General features: G+C 45.2%; 1 protein-coding gene and 2 long non-coding RNA genes across 9 annotated transcripts in view; 1 reads left to right on the forward strand and 2 right to left on the reverse strand.

Annotated features, from left to right (window-relative positions):
• Window positions 1-5,879: 5,879 nt before the first annotated feature.
• LOC136789461 (uncharacterized) lies at window positions 5,880-11,235 on the reverse strand. The gene is made up of 2 exons (XR_010828198.1): window positions 9,919-11,235; window positions 5,880-6,827 (listed from the first exon to the last, which is right to left on the reverse strand). It is a non-coding gene; the product is annotated as an uncharacterized lncRNA (long non-coding RNA).
• A 3,257-nt stretch (window positions 11,236-14,492) lies between these two features.
• Window positions 14,493-20,352, reverse strand: LOC136789458 (uncharacterized). The gene is made up of 2 exons (XR_010828194.1): window positions 20,214-20,352; window positions 14,493-15,463 (listed from the first exon to the last, which is right to left on the reverse strand). It is a non-coding gene; the product is annotated as an uncharacterized lncRNA (long non-coding RNA).
• Window positions 20,214-25,297, forward strand: part of LOC136789457 (secretory carrier-associated membrane protein 1-like) — a 69,871-nt gene continuing 64,787 nt past the window's right edge. For 5 of the 7 annotated variants that reach the window (XM_066989516.1, XM_066989517.1, XM_066989519.1 and 2 more), the window contains exon 1: window positions 20,285-20,422. In XM_066989516.1, the coding sequence (XP_066845617.1) occupies window positions 20,348-20,422 (75 nt within the window). In that variant the 5' untranslated portion in view covers window positions 20,285-20,347. Of the gene's footprint in view, window positions 20,423-25,297 lie in introns of all 7 variants that reach the window. The other 2 variants (XM_066989520.1, XM_066989521.1) reach the window with 1 other exon arrangement.

Consider the following 25,297-nt stretch of genomic DNA (forward strand, 5'->3'; position numbering starts at 1 on the left):
CTGATGTTTTAATTGTTGCAGAGCAGTGTTTACACCAGACCAAGGACTTTTCGGCTTCTCGCTCTGTCCTGCCAGCGAGCAGGCTGGGGGTGCAGCAGGAGCTGGGAGGGGACAGACCCAGGACAGCTGACCCAAACTGGCCAAAGGGGTATTCCATACCATCTGACGTCATGCTAAACAATATATAGGGGTGGCTGGCCGGGGTGGGGGGCTGGCTGCTCGGGGATAGGCTGGGCATCAGTCAGCGGGTGGTGAGTAATTGCATTGTGCATCACTTGTTTCGTACGCATTATTATTATTAGTACTATTATTATTATTGTTATTATATTCCTGTCTTAATAAACTGTCTTTATCTCAACTCACAGGCTTCACTTTCCCGTTTCTCTCCCCCATCCCAGAGAGGGAGGGGGGAGGGTGAGCGAACGGCTGTGTGGTGTTTAGCTGCCAGCCGGGTTAAACCACAACAGTCCTTTTGGCGCCCAACGTGGGGCACGGAGGGTTGAGATATCGACAGATTTGACCTGAGTGTGTTAAACTAAAATTGGTATAAGTATTGGACCTGCTTAATAGTTGCTAGTCACGATGTTGATTGCCTTAATCTCCAGTCTGCTGTGCCTGTTTTCCAAATTGAGTTTTATAGCACGTTACTTTCTGTATGTGCTCCCTGTTGCACTGTTTATCCTTTCCGGGCCCTGGTTTAAGATTGTTATGGTACTGTGCGGTGTAACAATGGCTTATGAAATGATGAGATTTCTGGTCATGACTCTAACCTGGTATTTGTACTCAGCACTGACGTCGACTCTATACTTTGGAAACCATATCTCGGAAACTATAAGCAATTACACCTATTGCCTTTTTTCGTCAGTGAGCCAATCTGTGAAGGGGACAGGGGAAGACATGTTTCCCTACCTGTTCACTCTCCCTTTCTCCTTCACCACCCTCTTATCCCCCGAGCTAGTTACGGTGGTTCTCCGAGATGTTGAATATCCTTGGGATACTCAGACCAGCCTGCTCTTGTTGTTATGTCTCCTGAATGCGCTTCAGGTTTTGTTGAGGGTTAAACAACTACTTAGGAATCTCATCCGGAGATCTGTCTTGAGGCGGGATAGTTGCGAGTGGCAGGGAGTGTGGGAGGATATGGGCAGGTTTCTAGAGCAGTGGTCACCTCCAGTGTTTTGGACATTCACCCCTGAACAACTGCAAAATCCTAAAAAGCTGGCAGAATGCTTGAAAAAAAGGTGTCATGACTCTGGCAGTTCCAAAGTGACACAAATCACTGTAGCATGCTGGGGTATGTCTTGTGCCTATCGAGCTGCTACTATCAACCTAGTGACAGACCCTGCAGCCGCTCCAGTTCCAGCTCCTGCAGCCGCTCCAGTTCCAGCTCCTGCAGCTGCTCCCACTCCTGTGGCTGGGTCAGAGAAACGAGCTGTAGCAGTGCAAGTTGCCCCTGCAGAGGGTATCCCAACCCCTGTGGCAGACCCTGTGGCTGGGTCAGAGAAACGAGCTGTAGCAGTGCAAGTTGCCCCTGTAGACAAGGTGAAAAAATGGTATAGAGACTCAGGTCGTTTAGAACGCAGACAGTCTTCTGCTAGGTCTGGGTATAGAGAAGACAAGGCTGGGCCATCAAATGTGCAGGAGGATGAAGATGAGGATGAGGATGAGGATGTCGAAAAATCAACAGTAACTACCCGGACTCTATACCAGCGTGAGCTACGAGATGTGCGAAAAGATTTTGGTCGCTGTACAGGTGAGAAGCTTTAAGCTATAAAGGGCCAGAGCCCATCTATATTTATGGGGTGACGGCGGGATCCCAGCAGTTAACTGTATTGGAGGCTGAAGTGAGTCTAACCGGTAATGAGTGGCAAAAGCACCGTATTGTGACTGGCCCGGATGCTCCGTGTATCCTTGGCATAGACTACCTCAGGAGAGGATATTTCAAGGACCCAAAAGGGTTCCGCTGGGCTTTTGGCATAGCTGCCTTAGAGAAAGAGGACATTAAACAGTTGTCTAACTTGCCCGGTCTCTCAGAGGACCCTTCTGTTGTGGGGTTGCTGAGGGTTGAAGAACAGCAAGTGACAATCGCTACCACAACTGTGCACCGGCGGCAATATCGCACCAACCGAGACTCCCTGATTCCCATCCATAAGCTAATTCGTCAACTGCAGAGCCAAGGAGTGATCAGCAAGACTCACTCAACCTTTAATAGTCCTTTATGGCCAGTACAAAAGTCTAATGGTGAGTGGAGGCTAACAGTGGACTATGAATGAAGTCATGCCACTGCTGAGTGCTGCACATACTAAAACTCCAGTACGAACTGCAATCAAAGGCAGCCAAGTATTATGCCACAATTGATATCGCTAATGCATTTTTCTCCATCCCTCTAGCAGCACAGTGCAGGCCACAGTTTGCTTTCACTTGGAGGGGAGTCCAATATACTTGGAATCGGCTGCCCCAGGGGTGGAAACACAGCCCTACCATTTGCCATGGACTGATCCAGTCTGCGCTGGAGCAGGGGGAAGCTCCTGAACACCTGCAGTACGTTGATGACATCATTGTGTGGGGTGACACTGCAGAAGAAGTTTTCGAGAAAGGGAAGAAATTAGTCCAAATCCTTCTGAAGGCCGATTTTGCCATAAAACAAAATAAAGTTAAAGGACCTGCATGAGAGATCCAGTTTTTAGGAATAAAATGGCAAGATGGACGTCGTCAAATCCCAATGGATGTGATCAACAAGATAACAGCTATGTCTCCACCAACTAGCAAAAAAGAAACACAAACTTTCCTAGGTGTCGTGGGGTTTTGGAGAATGCATATTCCAAATTACAGTCTGATTGTAAACCCGCTCTACCAAGTAACCCATAAGAAGAATGATTTGAATGGGGCCCTAAGCAACGACAAGCCTTTGAACAAATTAAGCAGGAAATAGTTCATGCAGTAGCCCTGGGGCCAGTCTGAACAGGACCAGATGTAAAGAATGTGCTCTACACCGCAGCCGGGGAGAATGGTCCCACCTGGAGCCTCTGGCAGAAAGAACCTGGGGAAACTCGAGGTTGACCCCTAGGGTTTTGGAGTTGGGGATACAGAGGATCTGAGGCCCGCTATACTCCAACTGAAAAGGAGATATTGGCAGCATATGAAGGAGTTCGATCTGCTTCGGAAGTGGTCGGTACTGAAGCGCAGCTCCTCCTGGCACCCCGACTGCCGGTACTAGGCTGGATGTTCAAAGGAAGGGTCCCCTCTACACATCATGCAACTGATGCTACATGGAGCAAGTGGGTTGCACTGATTACTCAGCGGGCTCGAATAGGAAACCCCAGTCGCCCAGGAATCTTGGAAGTGATTATGGACTGGCCAGAAGGCAAATACTTTGGGATATCATCAGAGGAGGAGGTGGTTCGTGCTGAAGAAGCCCCACTGTACAACAAGCTACCGGAAAATGAGAAGAAATATGCCTTGTTCACTGACGGGTCCTGTCGTATTGTGGGAAAGCATCGGAGATGGAAAGCTGCTGTATGGAGTCCTACACGACGAGTTGCAGAGGCTGCTGAGGGAGAAGGTGAATCGAGTCAGTTTGCAGAAGTGAAAGCCATTCAGCTGGCTTTAGATATTGCTGAACGAGAAAAGTGGCCAGTTCTCTATCTCTATACTGATTCATGGATGGTGGCTACTGCCTTGTGGGGGTGGTTACAGCAATGGAAGCAGAACAACTGGGAGCGCAGGTGCAAGCCCATCTGGGCTGCTGCATTGTGGCAAGATATTGCTGCCGAGTAGAGACCCTGGTTGTAAAGGTACGCCATGTAGATGCTCATGTGCCCAAGAATCGGGCTACTGAAGAACATCAAAACAACCAGCAGGTGGATCGGGCTGCTAAGATTGAAGTGGCTCAGGTGTGTTATAAGCGAGACCACGCAATTTTCTGGTCTATCGAAGATAATTTATTAATTAAGTAAGCAGGTACAAGCAAAACAGCGCTGGGCGGCTGGGGAGTCTCCGCTCCACCACAGCACGCAACTTTTCCTTTTCAGTGTCGCCGTTTTATAGCATCCAAGTTTGGCTTGTCAGCATCCAAGTTTCGGCTTGTCAGGACTTGTTGAATCTTCTGAAGCTGTGCAGTTCGTTCTGTTTCTTTCAATGATCATGCGTTGTGCTTGTGTTCAAGGGTAGCAAAAGCAAAAGCAGCAAACAGTATTTCACAGAGTCTTTGTTTTACCAAGGACGTTTATCCAACACCCCCCTCCCCACTATCTACTCGCTTAGTCTTCCCCTTAACAAGGTCGTAAATTGCAAAACCTTATCTTCTCAGCAGATTCTCTGAATTCCTTTTAAAGACAATGAACAAACACCCGCTAATTTATCACAATCCCTCCTTTTTCTTTTTCTAACATATTTTGTTCATTGATGAATTTTTGAAGCACTTGTTTGCTCAATATTAAAGTTTCTGCGTCATCCTCCTCCTGTTCAAGAGATTCATATTTCGCACGCACAAGCATAAGGTGAGCTGCCTCTAATCGTTTTTTTACAATTGCGATTATTTGATTGAATATACATGGTCCAAAAGTTAGTGTAAATATGAGCAGCAACAAAGGTCCTGCTATAGCTGATAGCAGTGTAGTGAGCCAAGGTGAGTAATTAAACCAGGATTCATACCAACTCTGGTGGGCTTCATTTTCCTTTTTTTGTTTTTCTAGCCCTTCTCTCAATTTAGTCATTGTGTCCCTTACTACTCCAGTATGATCAGCATATACACAACACTCCTCTCTTAGGGCTGCACTCTGTCCTCCTTGTTGTAGAAAAATCAGATCTAATCCCCTACGATTTTGTAGTACTACTTCAGATAAGGATCGCACAGATTTCTCTAAAGCTGATATAGATTGCTCGATACGGGCCAAATCCTCATCTACAGCAATGCGTAGAGAGGTAAATTCTTGGCTTTGTTTTACCAGAGAGGTAATTCCAGTTCCGGCTCCTGCAGCCCCCAGAATCATCAGAGTGGCTAAAGTAACAGCCGTAATAGGCTCTCGCTTCCTTAAGTGGTTTTTTGCCATAGCATGTTGGATGTACATATACTCCTCAGAATGGTAAAGAATCCTAGGTATAATTACTACCTGTACACAGAAATCATGAGACGAGTTGAACAATTTCAAAGATAAGCATGGAGTTACCCCCAGAGACGAACATACCCATCTGGTGTTATCTGCTGGTATTAACCATTTTTCTTTGTCTAATTGTGTAACATTTTCTGTAATATTGCATAGATGGAACTTCTCACCGGGGACCGTGCCTACGCATCTGCCATTCCCAGTTACTTCCGTTAACGTTATTCCTACATCCCTTCCCCAATTGCATTGTGGGGGATCGGTTTCGTTTGAACGGGTGGTCTCTCCCAGATCCCCAATGGCGTCGTAATATGGGGGCCTTATATCAAGACATAACCAGCAAGGTCTAGGCACGTCTGGATTTGTTTGATTCAACAACTGATAACTAGCATTCATGATTCTCCATATGTTATTCCCGGTCACCCCTTCATTTCTAATCCCGTACTCCGGGTTTACTGATTTATTAGCAACCTCCAGTGGTTTAGGGCTATTAGGAGTGTCCTGGTTCCAGTTAGGACAGAGTTAATTTTTCCTCATAGTAGCTGGTAGGGTGCTATGTTTTGGATTAGGATGAGAAGAGCGCTGATAACATGCTGATGTTTTAATTGTTGCAGAGCAGTGCTTACACCAGGCCAAGGACTTTTCAGCTTCTCGCTCTGTCCTGCCAGCGAGCAGGCTAGGGGTGCAGCAGGAGCTGGGAGGGGACAGACCCAGGACAGCTGACCCAAACTGGCCAAAGGGGTATTCCATACCATCTGACGTCATGCTAAACAATATATAGGGGTGGCTGGCTGGGGTGGGGGGCCGGCTGCTCGGGGATAGGCTGGGCATCGGTCAGCAGGTGGTGAGCAATTGCATTGTGCATCACTTGTTTCTTACACTTTATTATTATTAATACTATTATCATTATCATTATCATTATCACTATTATTATTATTGTTATTATTATATTCCTGTCTTAATAAACTGTCTTTATCTCAACTCACAGGCTTCACTTTCCCGTTTCTCTCCCCCATCCCAGAGAGGGAGGGGGGAGGGTGAGCGAACGGCTGTGTGGTGTTTAGCTGCCAGCCAGGTTAAACCACAACAAGGAGTTAGCATTCTAAAAGCTTGTGTAGGCTGAATCCTCAAAACACTCCCCGACAGTTCCTGATTTGGTCCCACCCATTGGGGACTCTTAGTCTCTTCCTTCTTTATATAGATGATGCCTCCCCTATCAGTCCCCCAGCAGTAGTTATCTGCTGAACAACATGGTGATCTTCCCATCTAATCAGGCTCCATTTAAAAGGTTTGTGAGGGTGCGCAGACCCAGGAACAGTGTAAACAATCGTACCCATTACTATGTATCGCAAAAAAAAAAATAAAAAAAAATGGCTAGGGCCCATTTTCCAGAGTTCTTTACCTGGCCATGTAATTCCCCACCATTTCACTCTCTGCCTCGCTTGTCAGTTCGGTTGCAGCGAACTACAAGGTGCAGGTTCTTCTCGGCAGCAGCAGTGTTCTTCAGGGGAGTTTCTCAGGTAACCGCGACCTCTTTCTGATCAAACAGGGTCCCCTCTCCTCCTTTTTTTACGATACATAGACAGTTAGACCATACTTATCGAGTTTGTTTCAACATGAGCTTTAAGTCATCAGGGCCTTCGACCGCTTCCCATTCGCTTTTCTGGATCGGTCCTGTCACGCGACTGGCATGCGTTCACCCCTTCTCAGCTGTCCGGATAGCCGTCTCTGTGATAAGTAAAACAACATAGGGGCCTTCCCACCGTGGTGTTAAAGACGTTTCTTTCCATGTCTTAATTAGAACCCTATCTCCAGGTTGTATCCTATGGATTGCTAAATCTAGCCACCAAGCCTTTCGCTTGCAACTCCCTCCGTCGGTTCATAAGCTGTATTAAATAAGGTTTTAATTGGATATCCTGTACCTGGGGGTGATCAGATGGCATCTCTAAATCATAAGGCATACCATACAGCCTTTCAAAAGGTGAGATTCCGACATCGGCTCGGGGCTGTGCCCGGATATTCAATAGTGCAAGCGGTAAACATTTCACCCAGGAGGTTTTTGTCTCTATCATAAGCTTTGTTAGTTGCTTTTTAATTTTACCATTCATTCGTTCTACCTTTCCCGAACTCTGAGGATGCCAGGGAGTGTGATATTCCCACTTAATTCCCAGAGCCTTCATCGTGTCTTGGGATACCTTTGACACAAAGTGTGGGCCTCGATCAGAGTCAATTGCTTCTATTACCCCGTATCTGGGTATGATGCTTTCTAATAATATCTTTACCATGGTTTGAGCTGTGGCCCTTGCCGTAGGGAATGCTTCAACAAAGTTTGTGAGGTGGTCTACAATAACTAACAAGTATCTATATCGCCCCGTTTTTGGAAGTTCAGTAAAATCTAATTGAATCTTTGCAAAAGGTCGATGTGTCAATTCTCGTCCTCCTGGGACCCTTTTTCTCATATGTTGAGCATTTACCCTCCGACAAGTTATACAATCATTTATGATCCTCTTTGCTATATTATAAATCCCTATACACATATAATTTGTGGCAAATTGATCCACCAATGCCTGGGTTCCCCAGTGCATCTGTTCATGAAATCTCCGTAGCACCCTCATAGCTACTGATTTTGGTAACACTTCCCGTCCATCAGGCAGTACCCATTTCCCTTTATCGTTTTTTTTTTTTTTTTTTTCGAACCCCCATTTGTGTCATCTTGTCTTCTTCTGTAATAGTGAAACAGAGCAAGGGGAGGGGAATGGGTCCATTCGACCACAGGGAGTTAGCCGGCCCGCACTTGTAGCAGTTTTTATAAGGCGGGCTTTCTTCCTCAGAACAATTGCATTCAATCCCATCAACTCCTCATTCACTCCAGCAATCATAACATGGAAATTCCTTTAAGTCTTTCCCACAGTATTAAGTATTATATTAAGCATTATTATATATTATTTATATATTATTATATTATTAATTATTATATATTAAGTATTAAGTATTAAGTATTTCCCACAGTCTGGGCAATCTTCCCTCGTTCTTATAATTCTTATACTCATTAATGCTGCCCTTTTTGCCTCCTGATCTGCTAGATTATTACCCCTAACCTGAGGGGTGAGGCCTTTTTGATGCCCTTTTATATGTACTACGGCAATTTCTTTGGGCTCTCTGATAGCTTGTAAAACCTGGGTAATCAATTCCTGTTGTATTAAACCCTTTCCTTGTGAATTGATGAGCCCCCTTTCTTCCCATATTTTACCAAATGTATGTACTACCTCATAAGCATATTTTGAATCTGTATATATTGTACCGCTTTTATTTTTCAACAATTTTAGGGCCCGCAATATGGCATATAGCTCGCAAGCTTCGGCGGACCAGCTAGGGCTCAAAGATCCAGATTCCACTATCTCAAATGTTTTCCCGTTTACTAACGCGTATCCTGATTTTTGCTTTCCCTCGATTACTCTCGAGGAACCATTCACATATATCTGTTCACCGATGGGTAATTCCACCTCCTCTAGATCAGGTCTCAATTTCGTTTGCTCTTCTATATTTCGGAGGCAATCATGTCCTAAGGACTCATTTGGTTCCCCATAAAGAAATTGAGCAGGGTTCTGTAGGGAGGTTGTTTCTAATGTTAATTTTGGAGAGGAAATCAAAATTCCTTCTTATTTTAATAATCTGGCGTCAGTGATCCATTTCTCTGCCTTCTGTTGCAGTACCCCGCGTATATTGTGTAGAGATATTACCTTGATTTCCCCCCCAAAAGTGATCTTCTGTGCTTCTTCCACTAACAAGGCAGCAGCTACCACTACCTGCAAACAGTTTGGCCAACCCCGGCTAACCGGATCCAATAATTTAGACAAATAGGCCACAGGTTTTTTACTCCCTGCCCATTCTTGGGCCAGCACTTCGTATGCCGTGCCTTCTGTGCTGTTCACAAAAAAAAGCAAAAAGGCCTCTTTAAATCTGGTAAGCTTAACACTGGGGGGGGTACTAGTTCCTCCTTTAACTTGTTCAGTCGTTCCTCATCTTCTTTTGTCCATTTGAGTAATCCATCCTTATTCAGCTTGTTATATAAAAATTTAACCTTTCCACTGTAATCTTCTTATCCATTGTCTACAGTATCCGGTCAACCCTAACAGTTGCCGTACCTGCCTTTTAGTTTGCGGGGACGCTAAAACCAATATTCCACTGATTCTGCCTGGGTCTAACTTCTTAGTCCCCTTACTTAACTGGTGACCCAGGTACTTTATCTCTTGCTCCACAATTTGTAATTTTGCCCCTCCTTTTTCTTTTAAAGGGTACAGAGGGTACAGATTAACTCGATTCTCTGAGCCAATCCAAAGGCTCGCATATTCGTTCTCCTCTAAACAAAAAGGTTCCTTTGCATTTACATAAACATTTAAGGCTTGACAAACCCAGTCTTCAAACGACCCGAATATGGGCCAATAATTTGCCTACCTCCCCAAACTTCAACACAATAATGAATCATTTTTACTTTATCCTTTCCCCGCCTAAAAGGGGAATCACTCCAATTCTTAATCATTAACCCCAGTGGACTATCTGGGGGAATAGGGGGCAACCTAGCAGTAGGCATTACCCCATCCATGAGACCAGAAGGCTTACTCTTCTTCTGTCCCATCTTCCGGAGTGCCTTCACACACACACAGAGCCGCTTCCCCCTTGTTGTGGCCCAGTCCCTCGCGGGATGTGGGAACCGCACTACTGAGGGGTCCGCACTCACTTCGTCCGCAATTGGACGTCTCACACAGACGCACTCCGGGATCACCAACCCCAACCGAACGGATCACCGGCCTATACTTACCCACCCCGTGGGTCTTCGTTCGGTCTTCGTGCACAAAGATTGCTTGGGGTTACCGGTTTTATTTGCTTGTGCCTAATTTTAGGGTTCGTCGGTGAAGGGCTCGAGTGAGGCTTTCCGTTCCAGGGGCCGCTGAAATCGGCGGGGCGCCTCCCCCGAAAGGGTCCTCAGTCAATTTGCCTTCATCCGAGTCACGGCACCAAATTTGTTATAAGCGAGACCACGCAATTTTCTGGTCTATCGAAGATAATTTATTAATTAAGTAAGCAGGTACAAGCAAAACAGCGCTGGGCGGCTGGGGAGTCTCCGCTCCACCACAGCACGCAACTTTTCCTTTTCAGTGTCGCCGTTTTATAGCATCCAAGTTTGGCTTGTCAGCATCCAAGTTTCGGCTTGTCAGGACTTGTTGAATCTTCTGAAGCTGTGCAGTTCGTTCTGTTTCTTTCAATGATCATGCGTTGTGCTTGTGTTCAAGGGTAGCAAAAGCAAAAGCAGCAAACAGTATTTCACAGAGTCTTTGTTTTACCAAGGACGTTTATCCAACACCCCCCTCCCCACTATCTACTCGCTTAGTCTTCCCCTTAACAAGGTCGTAAATTGCAAAACCTTATCTTCTCAGCAGATTCTCTGAATTCCTTTTAAAGACAATGAACAAACACCCGCTAATTTATCACAAGGTGGACCTGGACTGGCAACATAAGGGTGAATTATTTATAGCCGATGGGCCCATGACACCTCAGGCCATCAAGGTAGAGATGCAACCTACAGATGGGCTCGTGATCAAGGGGTGGACCTGACCATGGACACTATAGCACAGGTTATTCATGATTGTGAAACGTGCTGCAATCAAGCAAGCCAAAAGGTCAAAGCCTCTTTGGTATGGAGGACGATGGCTGAAATATAAATATGGAGAGGCCTGGCAGATTGATTACATCACACTCCCTCAAACCCGCAACGGCAAGCGCCACGTACTTACAATGGTGGAAGCAACCACCCGATGGCTGGGAACATATCCTGTGCCCCATGCCACCGCCCGGAACACTCTCCTGGGCCTTGAAAAGCAAGTCCTATGGCGACATGGCACCCCAGAGAGAATTGAGTCAGACAATGGGACTCATTTCCAAAACAACCTCATAGACACTTGGGCCAAAGAACATGGTATTGAGTGGGTGTATCACATCCCCTATCATGCACCAGCCTCTGGGAAAGTTGAGCGATACAATGGACTGTTGAAGACTACACTGAAAGCAATGGGTGCTGGGACATTCAAAAATTGGGATACACATTTGGCAAAGGCCACCTGGTTAGTCAATACTAGGGGATCTGCCAACCGAGCTGGACCTGCCCAATCAAACCTGTTACGCACTGTAGAAGGGGATAAAGTTCCTGTAGTGCACGTAAGAAACATGCTGGGTAAAACACTCTGGGCTACTCCTGCCTCAGGAAAAGGCAAACCCATTCGTGGAATTGCTTTTGCTCAGGGACCTGGATGCACTTGGTGGGTAATGCAAAAGAATGGGGAGGTCCGGTGTGTACCTCAAGGGGATTTGATACTGGGAGAGAATAGCCCATTAGTTGAATTGTAGTATGTTAATTATTATATAATACTGTATGTCATCACTACCATGATTGCTATATATCATAGATGAAAATGGTGATTAATTAGAATGTATTGGAAAGAGTGTAACCTGAGCATGACATAAATGGTATGGAATAAGGGGTGGATATCTGTCCTGGTTCCAGTTAGGACAGAGTTAATTTTCCTTCTAGTAGCTGGTAGGGTGCTATGTTTTGGATTAGGATGAGAAGAGCGCTGATAACATGCTGATGTTTTAATTGTTGCAGAGCAGTGCTTACACCAAGCCAAGGACTTTTCAGCTTCTCGCTCTGCCCTGCCAGCGAGCAGGCTAGGGGTGCAGCAGGAGCTGGGAGGGGACAGACCCAGGACAGCTGACCCAAACTGGCCAAAGGGATATTCCATACCATCTGACGTCATGCTAAACAATATATAGGGGTGGCTGGCCAGGGTGGGGGGCCGGCTGCTCGGGGATAGGCTGGGCATCGGTCAGCGGGTGGTGAGCAATTGCATTGTGCATCACTTGTTTCATACACATTATTATTATTAATACTATTATCATTATCACTATTATTATTATTGTTATTATTATTTTCCTGTCTTAATAAACTGTCTTTATCTCAACTCACAGGCTTCACTTTCCCATTTCTCTCCCCCATCCCAGAGAGGGAGGGGGGAGGGTGAGTGAACGGCTGTGTGGTGTTTAGCTGCCAGCCGGGTTAAACCACAATAAAGCGGCACCCTGTGGTTCCAAATCCATACACTCTGATGAGCAAGAACCCACATGAGCATAATTGGTTTAGTGTGATAGATTTAAAAGATGCCTTTTGGGCCTGTCCATTGGACCCTGGGAGCAGACACATTTGCCTTCGAGTGGAAAGATCCTGAAACAGGGTGGAAGCAGCAATACACATGGACAGTTTTACCTCAGGGGTTTACAGTCACTGAATTTATTTGGGCAAGTTCTAGAGCAGATTTTGGGGCAATTCCAAACTCCAGAGGGGGTGTTACTGTTACAATATGTGGATGATCTTTTATTGTCAGGGCAGGAGAAAACAGTGGTGAAGGAAGGCACTAACAAGCTATTCAGCTTTCTGGGAAACAAAGCTTGAGAGTATTGAAAACTAAATTACAAAATGTGGAAAGAGAAATCGAGTATTTAGGGCGTCTAGTGTCAGAGGGAAAATGAAGAATTAATCCGGAGAGGATTCAGGGAATTGTTGAGCTACCCCTACCGAAAGGTAAGAGTAGAATGTGTTTTTGCAGTGGAAAATTCCACTAACCTTGTATATTCAAAAGTGATTGTGCAGGCTTAACAGTGGCATAATAGTGGGGAGTATGTTAAGCAGATAAGGGGAAGGTCCCGCTGTCCTAAAATAAGGAGGATAGCTAAGAAAAACAAGATGAGCAGTACGAAATCAGTCAAAACAAAATATCATGTGCCCTCTTCACAGTCCCCTCAGTCATGGGGAGATGAGAAGGAAAAGCAGAGAGCGAAATTAATGGTCTTCACAGTGGACCAGGTATGAGGCAGAGGGATGGAAACAGAGGAAGAAAACTTTCAGGGGAAGTCGGGCCCAGGATGGAAGGGAGAAGAGAGACAAAGGAATTGTTCAACATGATGTCAGATGGTACGGAATACCCCTTTGGCCAGTTTGGGTCAGCTGTCCTGGGTCTGTCCCCTCCCAGCTCCTGCTGAACCCCCAGCCTGCCCGCTGGCAGGACAGAGCGAGAAGCTGAAAAGTCCTTGGCTTGGTGTAAGCACTGCTCTGCAACAATTAAAACATCAGCATGTTATCAACATTATTCTCATCCTAAATCCCAAACACAGCACCATACCAGCTACTAGGAGGAAAATTAACTCTATCCTAGCTGAAACCAGGACATCTTCCCAGGCCACATGTCCCTGCTTCCACTGCCTGTGCATTTCCTTCTTGCACCTCAGTTTGACCAGCAGTTCCTTGCTCATCCATCCCGGTTGTCTGCCCTCCCTGCCTGCTTTTTTATGCAGGGGGATGGAGAGTTCTTGTGCTCTAAGGAAAATATCCTTTAAGTGTTGCCAGCTCTGCTCAGCTCCTTTGTCCCTAAGGACAGTGCTCCAGGGGATCTCATCTACTAGGTGTTTAAATAGCTTGAAGTTAAAAGCTATTTATTATTAAAATTAAAAGCTATTTAGTTATTAAAGCTATTAAATAGCTTTAATATCTGAGAGGAATGTTTCAACTGCCTGGAATATACACCCCCAAATTAACAGTACTTAAGTAGTTTCTGTGGCTTTTTTTTGGGGGGGGTGGTGCACTTTAGATTTCAAATTAATCGTTAGAAAACTTTCATTAGTATACTTATGAGTATGCTCTCCCTACAAATGCTGCTAGCATGTGAAGTATTTCTAACCAGAATGTACAGTATTCAGAAGACAAACAAAAGATAGGTACTGTTACTTGAAACACAATTGAATGATTTTTTTCTTAAAGTAGCATTTCCTATTGATGACTTGCCATACATGGAAACTGGACTGCTGTGCCTACATACACAGTCCTGAACATGCTTTGCTGGCTGAACTTTGTTTCCAGAAAACTGGAAAAAAAATGCAGGAACTTTAGTGTTTATTCTAGAGTATTGGTATCCTTGATGGGCATTCAGTGATTGTGAAATAATCCTGCCTATGACTTATGAAGATGCACACCTGTTATTAATGATTGTGGGAAATGCCTTCCTGCTATGTGCGAGTCATGTTTCTGTAGTCCATTTTTTAATGCATGATTATGTGTAAACCAAGGGTTTTGTCATATGATGAATTTATTTTCTGCTGTGCTTCTGGATTACTCTTTATAACTTGTTTCTTGTTGACTTCAAATATTTTTGATGAATCTAAGTCTGAGATTGATAAATCCCGAATCTCTGAGATACTTTGTTGACATTGATTCTGAATTTGGAAGCTTAAGACAAATTTTAGGATCTTAATAGTAGATGACATGGGAATTAAGAGGATATTTAGGAATATGTAAGACTGGATTTTATTTAAGACTGGATCTTATTTAAGTCGATATATAAAGAATCTCAGTTCTGTCTGCTTTCTGGTGGCTAAAAAAGCACTATAGAAGTAAGAGAAATACCTGTATTCCATCTTCTTTTCTTGTGTGTTTTTTTCCCTCTTCTATCGCTTCTTTTCATCTTTGAGAACTATCTTTTTCTCTTAAAACAGCTGTATAACTGGAAGTAAACCCACTATAAACTTCTGATCTTTTAAAGAAGGGCATCCCTTGCCAGATTTAATTCCAAATGATTCTTAGCCTTCCTTGTTGCATCCCTGCATACTCTGACAATGTTCTTATATTTCTCTCAAATGTCCTATCCCTTTTTCCACATTCCATATACCTCCTTCTTCTGTTTGAGTTTTGCCAAAAGCTCCTTGCTCATCCATGCAGGTCTCCTGCCCACCTTTACTTGACGTTTTACACATAGGGATACATTGATCTTGAGCTTGGAGGAAGTGTTGCTTGAATAGTAACCATCTCTCTTGAACCCCCCTTCCTTCTAGGGCCCTAACCCATGGGATTCCTCCAAGTAGGTCCCTGAAGAGGCCAAAGTTTGCTCTCCTGAAATCCAGGGTTGCGATCCTACTTTATTGCCCTGCTTCCTCCATGCAGGATCTTGAACTTCACCATCTACTTCATAGTCACTGCAGCCAAGGCTGCCGCCAACCTTTATGTCTCCAACCAGTCCTTTTTTTGTTTGTTAGTTACAAGGTCCAGCAGCACACCTCTCCTCGTTGGCTCATCCATCACCTGTGTCAAAAAGTTGTCATCAGTGCTTTGCAGGAACCTCCTGGACTGTTTGTGCCTAGCTGTGTTGTCTTTCCAGCAGATGTCAGGGTGGTTGAAGCCCCCCATGAGAACCAGGGCCTGTGATAGTGAGGCTACTTCCAGCTGTCTATAGGTCTCGGCAACTTCCTCTTCCTGATCAGGTGACCTGTAGTAAACACCCACAACAGTTAGCCTGCCCCTTTATCCTTACCCATAAGCCCTTGACTCGCTTGTCATCCACCCTGAGGCAGAGCTCCATACATTCCAGTTGCTTTCTCACATAAAGAGCAACTCCACCACCTCACCTTCCTATCCCATCTTTCCTAAAAAGCACATAGTCAGCCATGACAGCATTCCAGTCATACGAGCTATCCCACCATGGTTCTGTAATTGCAATGAGATCAAAGCCTTGCAAACGCACACAGATATCTAATTCTTCTTGGTTATTCCCCATGCTACGTGCACTGGTGTACAGGCACTTCAGAGAGGTATTCAAGCATACCAATATCCCAGGAGGGGTGCAAGAAGACTCCCCCCCCATAGTCACGTCTTGTAGATACTTCCTTGACTGCATGCACTTGCTAGAGGTATCGCCACTTGAGCCTTGTTTTGCTGCCTGGATGGTCTCTGTAACTCTCCCCTTCCCCCACCTTTCCTAGTTTAAAGCCCTTTTCACCAGCTTGGCTAGCCTGCAACTGAAGGTGCTCTTCCCCCTCCTCTGATAGACGGACACCATCAGCCCCCAGAAGACCAGGTCTCTCAAAGCAAGTCCCATGGTCTAAGTAGCCAAACCCTTGGCTGTGGCACCAGCCCTGTAACCTCCTTGTGCACCCCAATCCTCCTCGCTAGCAGGGCAGCACAAAAAGCAGAGAAGTCCTTGACTCTGTGTAAGCACTGCTGTGCAACAACTAAAAACATCAGTGTGTTATCACCACTATTTTCATCAAAAATCCAGAGCACAGCATTATGTGAGCCTCTATGAAGGAAATTAACTCTATCCCAGCCAAAAACATGACAAGGATGCGGGAGTTGAATGCATCCTCCACAAGTTTGCTGATGATACTAAACGGGGAGGTGATGTTGACTCCCTGGAGGGACAAGAGACTTTGCAGAGGGATCTAGATAGACTGGAGCATTGGACAATCAGCAACAGCATGAAATTCAACAAAGGAAAACGATGGGTTCTGCACTTGGGACAGAGCAATGCTGGACACAGATACAGACTGGGAGACGAGCAGCCATGCGAAAATGGATCTCGGGGTCGACAGTAAGCTTAACATGAGTCAGTAGTGTGCCCTGGCAGCCAAGAGAGCAAACCCCATTTTGGGATGCATTAAACACAGCATAGCCAGCCAGCCAATCAAAAGAGGTGATTCTCCCACTATATTTAGTGCTGGTGCAGCCTCACCTTGAATACTGTGTACAGCTCTGGTCTCCACAATACAAAAGGATGTTAAGGTCGTTGAAAGTGTCCAGAGGAGGGCAACAAAGCTGATAAAAGGGCTGGAAGGCACATCCTATGAGGAGAGTCTAAGGACACTTGGGTTGTCTAGTCTGGAGAAGAGAAGGCTAAGAGGCAACTTCATTACTCTCTACAACTTCCTGAGGAGCGGAAGTGGAGAGGGAGGTGCTAATCTCCTCTCCCTGGTAACCAATGATAGGACATGCAGGAATGGCACAAAGCTGCACCAGGGAGATTCAGACTAGATATAAGGAAAAATTTCTTTACTGTTGTCCTGGTTTCAGCTAGGATAGAGTTAATTTTCCTCCTAGTAGCTGGTAGGGTGCTATGTTTTGGATTAGGATGAGAAGAGTGCTGATAACATGCTGATGTTTTAATTGTTGCAGAGCAGTGCTTACACCAAGCCAAGGACTTTTCAGCTTCTCGCTCTGTCCTGCCAGCGGGCAGGCTAGGGGTGCAGCAGGAGCTGGGAGGGGACAGACCCAGGACAGCTGACCTAAACTGGCCAAAGGGATATTCCATCCCATCTGACGTCATGCTAAACAATATATAGGGGTGGCTAGCCAGGTTGGGGGGGCCGGCTGCTTGGGGATAGGCTGGGCATCGGTCAGCAGGTGGTGAGCAATTGCATTGTGCATCACTTGTTTCGTACACATTATTATTAGTAGTACTATTATCATTATTATTATTATTTTCTTTTCTTTTCTGCCCTAATAAACTGTCTCTATCTCAACCCACAGGCTTCATTTTCTCGTTTCTCTCTCTCATCCCAGAGAGGGAGGGGGGAGGGTGAGCGAACGGCTGTGTGGTGCTTAGCTGCTGGCCGGATTAGACCACAACTGTGAGGGCAGTCAAACACTGGAATAGAGGCATTGGAATAACACCCTCAATAATACACTTTAACTTATGGTTAGCCCTGAAGAGGTCAGGCAGTTGGACTTGATGCTCTCTGTATGTCCCTTCCAACTGAACTATTCTATTCTGAGCTATATCTTGTACCAGAATTAGAAATATTTTATTGTAAGTTTTTCTTACATTTTTTTCAAAGTTTTTCTTCTTATTATTTTAAGTAATTCTTACTTAACACTAAAAAACTAAATTCTAGTTTTTGGAAAGAAAAGTGTAGAGAGGACTTGAGGGGGGCATCCTTGGCTAATCAGTTATCTTTTCTAATTCTGAAACTCTTTCGGAAGATGAGGGAAATCATTGAAATGTCTATTATATAACCCTTAGCATCAAATGATGACCATTTATTTATATCATCCATGTTGTTTATGTAGAGTATAAACTAAGCAATTAGCTAGAAGCAAATATTCTCATTTTCTATTAGCTGGCAGTCCTATTAGCTGACAGTCAGTTGGTATCTCCCAAAGTTAACACTTTCAGTAGCAAATGATGCACTGTCAAAGTTCTATCATTTGATTCTAAAATGCTTATTATCGTTTCCAAAAATGTGCTAATGCAGTTTCATTATTGCCTTGAAAGTCATATGAGATGACATATTATTCTCCTTTAACTGTGCACAAATTATGATCGGAGAAAGGTTGCTATGTCCATGATTTGAAGCGCTAGTAGACACACAGGAAAAGATGCTCCTTTCAGTCAAATATTCACTCATTCTTCATGCATGCATGCATTCATTCACATTCGGTTGAAAGAAGAGGAAATATACAGTCGTCGATGCCCACAGCTTTTGAACTATCAACATGTATCATTGAGCTATAATATATCGAGCCACGGGTGAATATTAGAAAGCAACATAATTTAATTTCCTGTCACCATAGGTGAGCTATATGAATGACTAATACTGTAATGTACCTTTGTTGATTGTACAACAGCTGCCTTTGTGTTTTTGAAGTATGAAGTATTTTATACTTCATAGTATTTTATGAAGTATTTTATACTTCATAGCAACAAAAAAGTCAAAAGTGTTTTGTTCTTTAGAAACTATGCTTCTATAATTTGTTCCATTTGCATTTCATCTTATATGTGACAGTCTTTCACAAATAATTGAGAAACTTCCATATAAATTGCATTAACTGCCTTATGGTGGTTATTGCTTTCTTTACCGATCCATGCAAAATCAATTCTCTTACATGTTTACGATTTTGCTTGACTTGTTGATAGAACACTACTATCATAATAACTGCCAACATCAGGATCAGTAATGATATATGTAGAGCCATTAAAAAATGTGTTAACGCTCTGAGACAGTCTTTAATAAACCCTAGATATTGTGTCCCATAGTTAGCTTATTATTATTACACAGGAAAAAGATCATATTTGAATACCAAAAAGTTGAAAGAAATTTCTGTTAGAGTTAAATTGGCCTTTTAGTTAAACTACAGACTAACCTGTTTCAAACTTCTCTTTTTAGATTTAAATAACTTCTTTAGAAAGCATGTAAAGAAATTCATGATTCACTGTTTTTAAGTGTTGCATCAATGTAGACTGTTATTGTTTGATATCAAGTATACAGGATTTCAGGTTTTAATAATAACTCTGAACCAAAAATTCAGTGCTTCAAACAGTTGTTCCCATTTACTTGCATCATTCTGACTGGGTTCCCTGGTCTTCAAACTGCAGCGTCAGTATTTCTGATGAAGTATTTGAAAAGTCTTTCAACAGTTCCCTGAAACTGTCATGCAGTATGTCCCGAGTACAAAGCCAGATTGACTCTTCCTCCAGTTCTACTGTTATCATTTTGAAGCCCCCCCCAATAATCTTCACAATTTCTTAAACCACATCAGCATCACAGCTTATTATTGCACAGAGAAATTTATAAGCTACTTGATGAGTTTGGTTGAACGTTTCCAAGAAGCTCTTTTAATGCATCGACCAAAGGAAGGAGGATTTTGTGACTGTTTCAAAGCTGTACCCTATGTACAGCCCTTGCTGAACCCCTATGTAAGACACCTGAGAAACTATATGCTTGGTCACACACCTCCTCCCCTGGGGTACCATCCGCACGATACTGAGTAACCCTAAGAGACGGTTACCAAATGGGAGCTCTCCTGGCCGAGCTGGCAGCGACCGTGTCTGGCCAGGGGAGTGGACGCGAAGCCCGGGACTGGAGGAACTTTGCGGGAAGGCAAGTGTCTGCAGCACTCGACGGTCCCAGCCTAAGGCTGGGACAAGAGCAGGCGGCTCAGAGCTGCCGAGCGAGTGCTGCTCTTTGAGATGAGACAGCCTGCGCCCGCCATGACCGTTAATAACGTACGCACGCCCTTCCCCACCTGCCGCACTGAGCCTACTGGTTTCTAACACTCAGCCCCCTCCTCCACCTCCCGCTCGCTCGCTGAGCCCACTCTCCTCACTCCCTACCACGGGAATGGGCTCTTCTAACCCTACCACCGCCTACCCGCCCCAGGAACAGGTACTCTCCCTTCCGGGGACGTCTTATCCTCACTGTCGCTTCCAGGGCAGCCATTTTGGGAGGCAGACGCTTACTTACTGGCGGTTTTGGGGGGTGGGCTTGGGCCCGAGTTGTAGCAGCTAGTAATAGTAGTAGGAGGTAGCCTGCGAGTTGGTGAGTGGAAGGCGGTGCGGTGCGACGCGGCGCTGTAGGGGAAGAACCATCCCCGCTCGATGATCGCAGCCCTCACTATGTCAGATTTCGATAACAATCCCTTCGCTGATCCGGACCTCAACAACCCCTTCAAGGTGAGGTTGGGGGTGGGGAGGGGGCGGTGGCTAGAGGGCGTAGCCGGCGGAGGGACGGGATGTAAGCCTTTTTCGGTGCCGTGGCTCTGTGCATTCCGGAGGGGGGGGGGGCCTTGGTCCTAGTGGTGTTGCTTCAGGGGGGGCTTTTCCCTGCTGCAAAAGGTGGGAAAGCGCCAGCGCTGTGGGTTAGGGATGGCCTTAGGGAGGCTGTCTCGCTGGAGGCAGGCTGTAAGATGCTGAGCGGCGGCTCCAGAGGGGCCTATGTTTTGTAGTGTTTGGGGCATGACGGTTATAGGGGACCTTGTAGGATGAGCAGCCTTCTTAGGAGCTGTAGAAACGGATGTAGTTATTTCACAAGTTCAGGCTTCTGTGTTTTGTTTTCTGCTACTAAAATAATACAAATCTGTGTTTCAAGTGCATTCTTACTATTAAAAAAAAAATGGTAACTCAGTGTGTATATATATATATATGTATATAATATTGCAGTATTTTTTCTTCTGTTTGGCTGACCCAAATAGTTTAGTGAATTTACCCCACCCTTTTTTCTTTCTCATCTCCTCTCAACCCTGTCCAGCCATTGAGGCCCAGCCTGGTTTCCAGGAACCTGGGGTCTCTGCCCAGGTTAGGGAACATTGCTGCCAGTTTCTCCTTTTCAGGTCCAATCAATAGCAAAGGTGAGCATGTATCCCAGAGACAGGATACTGGCATGACTGGTCACCCAGGCTGCCCCAGCTAAGGGCTGCCTTTAACAGCACTTAAGTGCATGACTCGCCTAAAATAGACACAGGTAGAAGTTAACTATAGTGAAGACACATGCAGCATTTCCACTTTCACAAGTGCACATGTTTGTGGATCCTTCAAATACTTGGCATGGCCTCTCTGTCTGTCCATGTGGTTTCATAGTGTTAGCTAATTAAGCTCCACAACACTACTCTTTCACTCCCCATCCTCCTTTGTGGAGGGGGATGTAGGAGAAGAAAAATATGATTTGTGGGGGAGGGTGTGTGTGTTACAGCTTGAGATAAAGATAATTAAAGAAAAAAACAAGCAGAGTCCATGCAGAAGCAAAGAGAGAGAAAACAATTATTCTCTACTTCCTATCAGCAAGTAATGTTTGGCCACATCTTGAGAAGCAGAGCCTTAATATGCTGTGGTGGTTTTACCCTGCTGGGTAGCTCAATTCCACTATAGCTGTTCTCTCACTTCCCTTCCTCAAAGGAAAATCATCTGTTTTTCTTCTGGTTGATCTGTAATCATCTGTTGATTCACCAGATGATTGTTATACAGGGAGCAGATTGGCCTGCCTTACTCATCTCCAGTGTCTCTCCTGGTGCGAAAGGCCCTTCTTTTTCAGTCTGCAGAGCTGTGAAGTGGTTCTGGAAGGGCACCTCAGGCTTCAGGGGAAGACTTCCTCCTGCTGGTCCTTGCTGTTGTTTTCATTCTTCTGCGTTATTGGCCTCCCTCCCATCTGTATGTGCCAGTGAGGGAGTTCCTGGCTGTGGGTCCACTGCAGACAGTGCTTGGAATCAACTATCTAACTCGTCTCAGTCTCCCTGATGTTACACAGCCTTCTCACTGCCTCCTGTAGCACAGCCACGTGGTGCAGGAGGTCCTCCACCTGGGCACACCTTTTACAGGCAGGTCTGCCACCTGCCCCAGGAGGAAGATCTAGATGCTTCTTGCAGTCTGAGGTCTGTACTGCAGCCCCTACCTTCATCAGCTTTGTTGGTGTGGAGGCATTGGTCATCGCTGGGGGAGATGGTGCAGACCCCTCAGCCTCAACTTGCAGTCTCTGCTCTCAGAAAGGTGTCTGCCATCCTACATTAAGGGTCAGGTAGGATGAGTGTCTTCGACCTGTGTAGATAGTCACAGAACAGTGCCCGGTTGCTGGGTTGTGTACTTCAAATCTCCCACTCAGCCAGTGGAATGGCCCTCTGTGGTGGTTTTACTCGGGTGGACAGCCGAGCTCTACCACAACTGCTCTTTCACTCCCCCTCCCCAAAGAGGAATGGGGAGAAAATACGATGAAAAGGGCTCAAGGGTTGAGATAAGGACAGGGAGATTGTGCAGTAATTATTGTGACGGGCAAAACAGGCTCAGAGTAGGGAGATAGTAAGATTTATTGCCTATTACTAACAAGCTAGAGAAGTGAGAAACAAAGGAAAGAAACCAAAAGCACCTTCCCCCCCATCTGCCCTCTTCCACCTCCTCCCCCCGAGCGGTGCGGGGGAATGGGGGTTATGGTCAGTCTATAGCGCTTCTTTGCCGCTGCTCCTTCTCGGTCACTCTTGTCCCCTGATCCAACGTGGGGTCCCTCCCACCGGATGCAGTCCTTGCTGAACTGATCCGGCGTGGGCTTCCCACAGGCAGCAGCTCTTCAAGAACTGCTCCAGATATGGGTCCATACCACGGGGTCCATCCCTCAGGAGCAAACTGCTCCAACCTGGATCCCCCATGGGCAGCAGCTCCTCCAGGTCACCTGCTCCTGCGTGGTCTCCTCTCCATGGGCTACAGGTCTGGCCCGGAATCTGTTCCAGCAGGGGTCTTCCACAGGCTGCAGTCTCCATTGGTGCAGGTCCACCTGTTCCACCGTGGCCTCCTCCACGGGCTGCAGGGTGGAACCCTGCTCCACCGTGGTACTCCATGGGCTGCAGGGGGACAGCCTGCTTCACTATAGTCCTCACCACAGGCCGCAGGGGACTTCTGCTCTGGCGCCTGGAGCACCTCTCCCCCTCCTTCTTCACTGACCTTGGTGCCTGCAAGGCTGTTCCTCACTCCTCTCACTCTCCCAGCTGCTGTGTGACGCAGTGTTCTTTTTTTTCCCCTTTCTTAAATTTGCTCTCACGGAGGTGCAAAACAACATCACTTATTGGCTCAGCTCTGGTCAGCAGTGGGGCCCTAACCTAACATGGGGCAGCTTCTAGATTCTTCTCACAGAAGCCCCCCCTATGGCCCCCTGCTACCAAAACCTTGCCAGGTAAACCCACTACACCCTCCTTGGAAGAGGTGCCCATCCTGCACACCCTCCCACAAGAACTGGAATACCACACCCTGTTTACCAATCCTGGTAGGGCTGTCTTTTGTATGTGTGTGTAGTAGCTGCCGCCACTCCTGGCCCCATCCACGCCTCGTCAGTTGCTTGGAGAGCTGCCACTCCTGGCCCCATCCACGCCTCGTCAGCTGTTCGGAGAGCTGCCGGCTCCTGACTGGTCTCTGTGCTCCCCTGGGGTTTCCCTGGATCAGGAAACCTCCCCGTACTCTGTAATCCCTGTAATCCTGTACTCTGTGATCCCTCGCCCTTCTGCAGAACGTGCCTGCACTGGAGTTGATCGCATCGGCGAGATAATGAAAGCCTTACTGAGGCTTTTAGCTGAAGGGGTGGATAAGAAAGGGGGCACTATGATTGTGTCTTGCTAACATTTTAACTTAATTTTCGTTTGTTTCTTTGCAAATGCTTGGCAGAATCACGGACCAAGCATATATTTTGGATAAAACATATAGGTGAAACTGCATTGCTTTTTAAACATTTTTCAGTTTATTAGTAATCAGATGGAATACTTAATCTCATGTTGCACTTTTCACATAAATGCTCACGTGAATTTAATACCAAATATGTTATTTTACCGACTGCCTTTTCATAGCATTTCTACAGTGCTCCAAGAGATGCCTTTTCACAAAAATGGGAACAGTATTGTTTAGTTGCCAAATATTTCTCAAATGTTAAGTGCATCTCATAGCTATAACCTTGCAGAAAGTATACAGCTTCTTTATTCTCTTACTATAAATAGTGAAAATTAAAGAAGATATATTTTACAATGCAATTACACTTTTGAATCGAAATTTTGTATACTTAAAATTTCGCTCTGTGTTCTGTATCACATCTGGGTTCTACGTTAGTCAAGTTTTCACTGGTTGCAAATCTGGATTTTCTTCTGATTTATACAGCATGAAAACACTAAGAAAATTTCAGTTATAGTGGTAATGTGTATTAAAAATAGAAATGGACTTGATGATCCTTATGGGTCCCTTCCAACTCGGGATATTCTATGATTCTATGAAATGGTATTTCATGGTCCAGTCTCTTCTGGTTTTGGTGAGGTATGTGCATATGAACATCTTGCTCTTTATAACTTGCTATTTGTAAGATTTATGTTTATGTTTCGGTTAGCCCTGAAGTGGTCAGGCAGCTGGACGCGATCTCTGTAGGTCCCTTCCAGCTGAACTACTCTATTCTATTCTGTAATAAATTTCTATGAATCCAAGAAAATACTTATCTATACATTTTTTAAAATCTAAAAATATAGCAGAATTTTCCATTCTTTGGAAGCTGGGCTAGCTAAGTTTGGAAAGCAGAAGAGCAATAAATATGGAAACCTTTTATTACTATTTTCACAAAGTCATATTTTGCAGCACGTCCAGACTTCACAGTGCCACTATCAAATGTTTTAAACATCCTGTAGAATATTACATTTGTATGGTGTAGCGGATATCTGTTTCTAAAGGAATGGAGTTGCACACCCACTAACGTTGTTGGGAATCTTAATTCTTTCCTTTGCTATTTATTTCTCTGGAGGGAATTGGAAAGAAGGGGCGGGGCAGAGAAACATACTCACTAAGAAAAGTGTTGAAGACAGATTTCTAAGGATAAGTAGTATTTGACAGGCACGTTGGAATAACTACTTGGACAAAAGTTGAAAGAGCATTTTCTCATTTATAAAAAACCCTCACAGAACTGCTCCATATGTGAAACTGCTTTTTAACTAGTTCTTCCTTAATTAAGAATTTAAGAACTTCTCTCAAGTGACCCAGCAAGTTCCAGCTGTGCTGACAACATGACACTGGAAGCAAAGATGCCAGGCAAGGGGGGATAGTGCT

Source organism: Anser cygnoides, unplaced genomic scaffold (assembly GCF_040182565.1).
Source record: "Anser cygnoides isolate HZ-2024a breed goose unplaced genomic scaffold, Taihu_goose_T2T_genome scaffold_46_1, whole genome shotgun sequence".
In the NCBI taxonomy this organism is placed as follows: domain Eukaryota; kingdom Metazoa; phylum Chordata; class Aves; order Anseriformes; family Anatidae; genus Anser; species Anser cygnoides.